This window comes from Myiozetetes cayanensis, unplaced genomic scaffold (genome assembly GCF_022539395.1).
Source record: "Myiozetetes cayanensis isolate MyiCay16 unplaced genomic scaffold, myiCay2020 scf28, whole genome shotgun sequence".
Taxonomy (NCBI): domain Eukaryota; kingdom Metazoa; phylum Chordata; class Aves; order Passeriformes; family Tyrannidae; genus Myiozetetes; species Myiozetetes cayanensis.
In genome coordinates this window covers 3,433,503-3,442,755 of record NW_026087499.1, presented here as the reverse complement: position 1 = coordinate 3,442,755, position 9,253 = coordinate 3,433,503, and the positions used below count along the sequence as shown (strand labels likewise).

The 9,253-nt window shown below is 50.6% G+C and overlaps 2 protein-coding genes across 3 annotated transcripts in view; both read right to left on the bottom strand.

The window, feature by feature from the left end:
* Positions 1-668: 668 nt before the first annotated feature.
* Positions 669-3,366, bottom strand: LOC126643829 (forkhead box protein E3-like). Its single transcript, XM_050322518.1, has one exon. The coding sequence runs from the start codon at positions 3,304-3,306 to the stop codon at positions 2,425-2,427; it is 882 nt and encodes a 293-aa protein (XP_050178475.1). The 5' UTR covers positions 3,307-3,366; the 3' UTR covers positions 669-2,424.
* A 1,393-nt stretch (positions 3,367-4,759) lies between these two features.
* Positions 4,760-9,253, bottom strand: part of TMEM201 (transmembrane protein 201) — a 31,571-nt gene continuing 27,077 nt past the window's right edge. For both annotated transcript variants that reach the window (XM_050322515.1, XM_050322514.1), the window contains exon 11: positions 4,760-8,975. In XM_050322515.1, coding sequence (XP_050178472.1) covers positions 8,878-8,975 — 98 coding nt within the window. In that variant the 3' untranslated portion in view covers positions 4,760-8,877. The remainder of the gene's footprint in view (positions 8,976-9,253) is intronic.

The window sequence follows — 9,253 nt, the reverse complement described above, 5'->3', positions numbered from 1 at the left end:
TAAAGCGCTCGTTTAGTCGCAAGTTGCTGCAAATGGCTTCAAATATGTGAAAATCGCTTTCTTTTTACTTATTTGTTCTGCCTGTCTGGACTGCGTCGCTGCTACCCCAGCACAGACAAAACAGAAATGGACGAGAAATTCCTCGCTCCGCTCCCACAAAAGCCAATGGTGCCCGAGTGCCTCACGAGCCACGGGCGCACAGCCCACCCCACCCCCATAAACCACCAGGCTATAAAATTCTCGTTATAATCCCTTATTTTCGAGAGGAATGATCACAAAAGCAGCCCAGTGGTTGCATTTGGAGCCCGCCCCGGGCAGCGCCCTGGGCAGGGAGGCAGAGCTCCCCTCACACCGCGTCCCACAGTGGAAGTAAAGAAAGGGCCATCACTTACCCCAGCCCATCCCTGCCAGCTGAACGCCGAGCCCACGGGCAGCCTCACCCCAGAACCCTCTCTGGGCCGGGCACTGAGGGGTACAACACCCCCCGGGATGAGGAGAAAGCAGGTCCCGGGGGCAGGAGCCCTCCCGGCCCCAGCACAGCTGAGCGGGACCCGCCGGGGCTGTGGAGGAGCTCCCGGCCCTCATCAGCACAGAGCAGCTACAGCTGTGGGGACGGGCCGAGGGGAGGGCACAGACCCCCCAGCTGGGCCCAGGCCCCTGGATAATGCGAGGTTCCCTGGGAAAAATGATGTACTGGCCCTTCAGGAACGGGCATAGCCGCTGCTTGTCTCCAAGAGAGGGTATTTCACATCAAACCCCACCCAGAACACACAGAGAATCCTTCTTAAAACCCCATCCCGGGGACAGGTTTCATCCTGCACGGGGCCCACCGCCGGCTTTCTAAGGAGACCGCATGTACCGGACCTGTACCTGGGCCATGGAAAATCAGAAAAAGCCAGATAAAACCACCAGTGCGAGGCACACAAAGAGAGTCAGACTTTCAGAAACCCTTCCTATTTCCCTAATCGTGTGCACTGCGGAATTAATGGGAGTGCAGAGGTCAAACTCAATACCCAAAATTCAGCAGCTGGAGTTTTACATCTATGAATTGTTCACATATGCTCTAAACTGCAGCAGGCACTTTACAAATTTGCCAAGCAGAACAGAACCATACCTTAATTAGAACAAAAACCCCAGAAGAATTTGTTTCAGTTACACACAGTTACCAAGAGCTTCAAAATACAGCAATCCTTATGTACCTGCGTTCCCACTTTGGGCACTTAATCGATTTTATAATCAGAGTTCAAATACCGTTCTTCGAAATATAGCAAATGGTTTGGTGTTTAAAGATATCAGGAGCTACATGAAAAATGAGATGAAAAGAAAAAACAACTTGAAACGTGACAGAACTGCAGCATCTTTAATGTGTTAACACCCTGTAAAAACAACCATAAAGCTAAATCTAACAGTATTTCACTGTTTATATCACATTGGTAGAATTTAAAGATGACATTCAGAATCACTTCATAACTATAAAAAAATGTAAAATAACTATAAAACTGGATTTTAGTTGTACCTGCTTTCAAGAAAAGCATCAAAACAGTTTAAGTACTTTTTGAAGCCACAACTCTTAGAAAATACTACCTATTAATATAACATACAATAAGTGCTGCTCTTCACATAACAGTATTTGAATTCTTCTCTCCCTTAAAACGCGGTTCTTATTGGAAGAACATTTTGTTTCTGAACCCTCCTTCTGAGAGAAAAGCATAAAAACTACTCCCTCTGAAATCCAAAGGGAAAACAGTATTACATAGTAATTTATAAGAAACTTGTTAACAATGAACGTATGCAAACATACATAACCAGCAACAATATAAAACTACCCGTATGAAAAATCCCACATAAATTCACTTCAAATACAAACCCACAAGGTTTCCAGTATTAACCCAAATACCTTTGGGGTTTGTTGGTAAAAATCCCCCCCCAAAAAAAACCCCACAACATATATATTGCTTTTCCATAAACCTTGAAAGAAAAGCTTCAAAATAAATTAAGGACACTTGAAAAAAAAAATAACTTCCCTGCATGAACCGAGGAGTAGCACGTGCCTGACTCCTCCTCGTGTACTTTCAGAGGTCGCCCGCGTTCTGCAGCTCCCTCTCAGCCTGCCTGAAGGTTCAAACATCAAAACCCGTAATTTCTTCCCTGCCTGAAGTTTCGAACAACAAAACCATAATCCCCCCCTTCCCCAAATCCAAACCGATGCAGCAGTGGAAAAGAGGAACTCATCCTCCTCGGGGCACGGAGGAGCGAGACAAGAGGCGCATCTCAAGTCACCGCAGCGGGGCTACTTTTCACGCCGCTCTTCCTCCGGCGCTTCCCGGGAGGTTTGAAATCGCTTTCTCAGGAACCCAGTGGGTTTCAATCACTTTCTCGGGGATCCCGCGGCGATGCAGCAGCGCCCCGAGCCCGGCCGGGGGTTCACCTGAAGGAGGGTGACATCCCGGCGCCCGGCTCGCAGGGCATCCCCGCATCCAGCGGCCGGGCGGGGTAGCCCTGCGGCGGCCCCGGGTACCCGGGGGGAGCCCAGCCGGGCAGCTCCGGGCAGAGGCACCCGCAGGGCAGCGTCACCGCTGCCCAGGGCCCGTGTGAGCACCCTGCGGGGGCCGGGGGCGGCGGCGGTGACCAGGGCTCTGGGGGCAGAGGATGCGGTGGGGCGGGCGGCGGTGACCAGGGCTCTGGGGGCAGAGGATGCGGCGGCGGTGGTGGCAGTGACCAGGGCTCTGGGGGCAGAGGATGCGGCGGGGCGGGCGGCGGTGACCAGGGCCCTGGAGGCAGAGGGTGCGGCGGCGGTGGTGGCAGTGACCAGGGCTCGGCGGGCGGCGGTGGTGGCGGTGACCAGGGCTCCGCGGATGGCGGTGGTGGCGGTGGTGGCGGTGGTGGCGGCGGCGGCGGCGGAGGAGGAGGAGGAGATGCGGTCGGGAAGCGAGGGCGGCGGCGGCGCCGGCGGTAATCGCCCTCCGGGAACATGTCGCGGAAAGCGGGATCCAGCGCCCAGTCGCCGCCGCGGCAGCCGCGGCGGGGCAGGCGTCGGAAGCAGGGGTTGAGGCTGAGGTTGTGGCGGACGCTGTTCTGCCAGCCCGGGGAGCCGCCGCGGTAGTAGGGGAAGCGCTCGGCGATGAAGGCGTAGATGCCGCTCAGGGGGAGCCGCTTCTCGGGGCTGGCGCGGATGGCCATGGTGATCAGCGCCACGTAGGAGTAGGGAGGCTTCTGCGGCTCGCCCGGCTCGGTGCCCGACCTCGGAGGGTCGGTGCTCGACTTCGGAGGGTCGGTGCTCGACCTCGCCGGCTCGGTGCCCGACATCGGAGGGTCGGTGCCCGACCTCGGAGGGTCGGTGCTCGACCTCGCAGGATCGGTGCCCGACCTCGGAGGGTCGGTGCCGTCCGCCTCGCCCATGGCCCCACTGCGCTCTGGCCCCGCGCTGCCCCTTTCTAAAACCCTCTCCCCCCCCCCCTTCTCCCCTCCCACTCCCCGGCCCAGCCCGGCCCGGTCTGGCCAGTTCGGGGTCGCGGCAGGGTCAGGACGGCGCGTTGGCTCCGCAAACCCAAATACTGAGGAGCGCGACACAGCAAGCGACAGGGGGCGGCCCCGGGCAAAGGCGGCCCCGGCAAAGCTCGGAGCTTGGGGTGGGGGGTAAAAATCCCTGCATTAAAACCGGCCAAACCCATCACTTCTTATCGTTCCGGCGGGTTCAGGTGCCCGGCTGTACACCCGCTACTTACAGGTGCCAACACTCCCCCCCAGAAGGGCCGCTCGGGGGTCCCTGCAGGCACCGGGAGGAGGATGGAGGAGCAAGAACTCTGCTGCAGCAACCTGGATTCCACCGGTGCTGCATCCCTGCAAGTCACTAAACCCTTCAGAACACGTCCCTATGTACAGAATTATTAGTGGGCTCATGCCAGTCATTTAATTAAAATACACCCTCCTTTCAAAAATACTTCCTTGATCACCCTTAATTAATTAAAAAACCCACAAAAGCGCCCCAATTTAAAAAGAAAAAAAAAATCTGGAAGGGTTTTTGGAAGGAATCAGTCCCTCTTTTCCAAAAGTTGTACAGAGCTAAGAAACAGGAGAAGAATCAATGACTATCAGGCTGCTGTTCCCATTTACGAAACTACCAACAATAGCTCCACAGTGGTGGCTCATATTTTAAAAATACTGCACAGGTCTTTGAACAGAAAACTTCCACCGGGCTGGATGGAAATATTTGAATAGCTAAGAATGAAACACCCCTGTTGGTTACAACAAATCTGCCAGGAGCAGAAGGGAGCTCTGATGGAGCAAAGACTCAGTAGTATGGTCACAGCGGTTTTTCTGCCCTCTGTAATGCAAAAGCAGTTAAACACAAGAGCACTGATGAATATAAAAACAGGCTGCAGAACCAAAGAGGTCTTTCACACTGAAAGAGCAGGGGGAAAAGTGCCTGAGAAGTGCATTCCCTCCTGCACAGCAATATACAGAACTTCTCCAGGTATTTAAAGACAAATTAGCAGCCCATTTTAAAAAACTGTGAGTCACAGAAGTATAAATGGAGGAAAATTACAGCCTTTGAAACCTGTGTTCAGAAAGACTATGTCCAAAAGCTTATACCGCCTGTCCCTTAACTTATATTACAAAATAAAAACATACATTTAAGACTATACAATAATGCACAAAACACTCTTGGTCACCCTCTCACAGACCAAAAAAAAATCCCTTAAGTGCCAGATGAACACAAAAGTACGGTGTGCATATAACTGGACCACACACACTGAGGTGAAAACTTACCCATTTTTATTTTTTAAAGAAAAATATTCTTCTTTAAACACAAAGCATGAACTAAAAACCTCTGAGGAACAGCTTCCCCTTCCTTGGAGCATGTTTAACTAAACTGTACAGTGATAGAGCTCCCCAAAGAAGGATACACACATAACACACAGTCTTTCTTTCACAGGAAATAAGGTTTAGGACTTGAAATTGTCCTCCTCACCCTCTCTAGATACCCATTCAGTCCAAAAGTACTCTGTACCTTACTCCCACCACAGGACACAGTGACGATAATTTCTGGATGCAGAAAAGAAAAAAGAAAAAAAAAAAAAGTTGGCCAAATTGGCCCTTTCTAGCCTTTTAACAAATGTCTGTGAGAGAGGTTAAGACCATCGTTATTTCCAGGAATGGTGCTTGGAAGAAAAGATATAGCAGCATCCACAGGCAACACAAGCCCTTCATCCCAGCTGCCCTGTTTTAAGGAACCCAGCCAGTTCAGCAGTGTTTTACAGATGTTCCCATCACCCAAGAAAATGGAGTGGGAATTCAACATTCACAGGCCAAATCAGTTGCTTGAACAGCCTAAAATTCAGTGAATCTGGCCTACACGTGCCAGTTCTTTCCCCCCACCCCCCAGAGTGACCAGTTTAATGTCTAAAATTTTATGTAAAAAGATAAACAGCTCGATCTACCAATCCCCTCTATCCCATCAAATAGATATGTGCATAATATTTGTCACATCTGCCAAACTACCCAGACTGTGGAACTGGAACCAAACTCTAAAATCCAAATTCTTTCTAAGTCGGAACAGCAAAATCATCTACAGTATCTGCAAGGTCTCAGAACATGCCTAACAAGCTCATATCCAAAGAAAAAGTACCTGGGCATTTCCAGTGGAAGGTAGGAAATGGAAAAGGCCTGGAAATAGAGCTCATTTATACTCCACCTGATCATTAACTGTTGGTATTATTAAGTAATGCTCACACCTTTATCAGACCATTTTGTAAAGATCTTTTCCATTCCACTCCAACAATTTCTGCAGTAGGAAAAAGATTAGAAAAATAAAAATCTTCCCCCTGACCAACGCTTTATGAAGATCAACACCACCAGTCACGAAGACTTTTACAGGGGGACCAGATCAACTTTTGTTTCCTCCAAACCAGCTTCATATAGAAAAGAGCAGCAAGAGAGACACAGTATCTACGAGCTAGATTAAGGCCAACAATATAAAGACAAACACGGGCTCAGGTCTTTTGAAATGAAGAAACCCTCCAGATGTTTTTATACACCTGCACACACACACACACACACTCAGTCACACTCACACACTCGTGGATTCTTCAAGCAAAGGCTTCACAACTGTGAGAGCACCACTGGAGAGTGTTCTAGCACCAGAATGAAAAACTTGGTTGTCTTCCCTCTTCAGCAATAAAATCCAAAGTCTTTATATTGCTTTGGGCAAGGTCACCAAACACCCCTCCAGGAACAGTTTCAGACCATCGGTGCAGGGACGGGTCAGAGCGTTCCCGTTCCGGAGCAGGGGTGGGAAGAGGCGTGCTGAGACGCTGCAGCTCCTTGGTTGCTGGAAGGGAGGAGAAGGTTTCTATTGCAGTCTGGTCGAGACCGAGAGCAACTTGGATCCAGGTGGGTGTGATGGCAAAACCCAGCGCAGGCTGGGAGGCGAAGGTGGGACGGTTGCATACGTGGAGTCACAGTGCGCATCTGTCGGTGTGACAGAGACAAGCAAAGCCACTTTTCAGTATTTTCTGGCAGCTTGTCTCTGTGCAGGAGGCCCCTCAGGCAGGACAAGGATCCGTGAGTGGGATGTCACACACTGCACCAGGACACCACGAAACCCCAACAAGCAGAGGTTCAAACAGAAGCTTGGAAGTCGGTCTGCTAGCATCTTGCCTATACACATGCTCAAGTGAGCCTGCAGAAGTCTATAAAAGGGGGCAAAAATCTCTTTACAGCAAGGTTATGGGTCCAGTTTGGCTACAAGGAACAATTCATGCAAGTTACAATAGAATCAATCATCAACCCACAGCACATCTCCCTGCTGCAGGTCTGTGCTGGCTCCAGGCCTTTGTGTGGGAGGTGCTGCCCTGCAGCCCTTCAGCAGCTCCCTGAGGGGGCTGGGAGAGATGCAGAGTCAGGAGTGGCATCTCCTCAGCCTCTCACATCAGCACGAGTGGGTGAGGTCTGTCCTCCAACCGTGCCACGCAGAGCAGGAGGAGCAGACTGCCCTAGAGGGAGGGTGGGAGCAGCAGCTGGCAGTGAGGCTGCTGAAACTATGCAGGGAGAGGGGGAAGAGACAAAGAGAGACTTCAGTTTTTCAGTGCTTGAATCAGCAGCAGCAAAGCCCCACTGAAGCTGTCATATGCATGCTGATTAGAGCCTGGCTATCACCCCAATGATGTACTAAGAGAGGCTGTGGTGGGGACTTGATTAAAATAAGAATAAAAAATGAGGTGAAAGGAAGGTGTGAATTCCAGGTTCAGAGCAGAGTGGTCAGCGCTGATACACTTTGTTCTCTGCACATGCAAGAACACAAGAGAGGGAACAGCAGCAAACTGAAAGGGAGGGAAAGACACAGTAAGCCCAACACTAATTCAAGATGCAAACACAGGACAGTGGGGTGGGGGAGAGAAATATGAGCTAAAGGAGCACAAAGGAAGAGACAATAGAAAAACTCTTAATAGAGCAAGTCCTGCTTCAGGAAATAACACAGCTAATGCCAGTCAGCTCTCTTTTCACCAGGTATTACTGACACACTGGTAAATCTTCTCTTTGCACGTGGCATTTAGAAATCAAAACATCAAGACTTTTGTTTTTTTTTCCTTAGGATGCACTAAATGATTTCGAGTGTTCAGCACAATATTCTAAACGGCCCCTGAATTCCAAGCAATGCTGAAGACTCACCCAAAAGCTGAAAAAGTAGAAAAGCCAAACGATAAACTGCTTTTAGAAATCAAGGGCTACTCCCCCTGGGTTAGAAATGGAGAATCTATGCAGAAGGCTGAACTGTACAGGTTTGGCATTTTTCACCAAAAGCACCTGGGCACTTAACTAAGAAATATCTGAAACAGTCACTCAGCAAATCCCAACACCAGAGTGAGGCATCAGGTTTGTGGATAGATGTGTACAATCAGACAGCCCCTCACCCAGCTCTGACAGAACAGGTTTGTGCGATTTACAGCAAGAACAAGCTCTGCCACTCACTGCTCCAGTGAAAAGCCCAGCAGAGCTGGGAGCTGGAGCCCCTTGACTGGGGTGCAAATCACAGCAGGACCCTTTCTTCTTCCAGACTTCACTGGAAGAGAATTAATGCCTCCTGGGTAAAGCAAAGCACATCCTGGATCTGCTGCAGCCCCCCAGGATGTCTGTGTGGGGGCTGTGCAGCACAGTGTGGCTGCAGGGGTGGGCAGACAGCAGGTGCTGAGAACCAGCATGACCAGAAGAGGAGCTGGTCAAAGTGGCCTCAGGGCCAGGTCCAGGTGGAAGCACATGGACATCTAAGATGCAAGAACATGACAGAGCAGCCAAGGTCACCCACGTGCTTAGGCAAGCTTAAGGCAGCTAAAGAAAATTCACTGATAGTTTAGAGGAGAGTGCCAAAGGGAAGAAAGAAGAGGAACCAGCGAGCAGAGGCTGGGGATGCTGCTACAGTAGCCAAAGGCCAGCACCAGCTACTAAGCCATCCCTCTTCTTCAGCTCATTTGCTCTAATTCTCCTCATTTTACCAGCACCATCAGCACGAGGTCAATATGTCAGAAAGAAGAGCTGAGATAAGTTCCTAAAAATGTAGCTCACACATTTTCAGGCTTGTGTCTCAGGTCAGTTGTTCCGAAATAAAAGTTTGTGGGTTGTTTAACAGGCCTCCTGCTTTGAACTGGAGCTTTGTGGGAGTTCTGCCTGCCACCTCCAGGGGCAAGCCTGGGGTGTGTTCTACCTGGAAGTGATGGCAGCAGCTACCCAGGATCCTTGTCGTGAGTGTCGAGTGTACAGCAGTTCTTTAGAAACCAGCATGCACCAGTGGCATGGCCATTAGACATGAAGCCATGGTTGGATTCTTGTTGTCTCCTCGGGACCAGGTGGACCCAGAAGGAAAGGGAGTGTTGGCACAAATCAGCGCAGGCTCCTGTAGACGTAGGCTGAGGTGAACACGGCATTGAGGGTCAGGCTCACGGCCAGCAGGCCCCGCAGAGCAGAGGTACCAAAGTGACCTTAGAGGAGGGGAACACACAGGGGAAAAAAGGGAATGGCAGAAAGAGGCATTAAAGAACTGATGGGAACAGTGAACACAGGCTGTGCTGCTTCTCTCTCTTTGACCAGAAGTTACTGAAGCACTTTTCCTGTCAGGAAAGACTCCTCTGCTCTCTTTGGCTCTATTTTCGATTCTCACCGCTGTTCTTGGCACCTGCACCCCACCCCTTGTCCTCTGTCTCAGTTTAGCACTGTCAGTGTTCTTCAGACAGGCCAAAGAACAGGAACAGCCTTGTTA

Coding starts and splice junctions, on each gene's coding strand:
- LOC126643829 (XM_050322518.1), bottom strand. CDS start 3,306: ATGTCGGGCACCGAGCCGGCGAGGTCGAGCACCGACCCTCCGAAGTCG.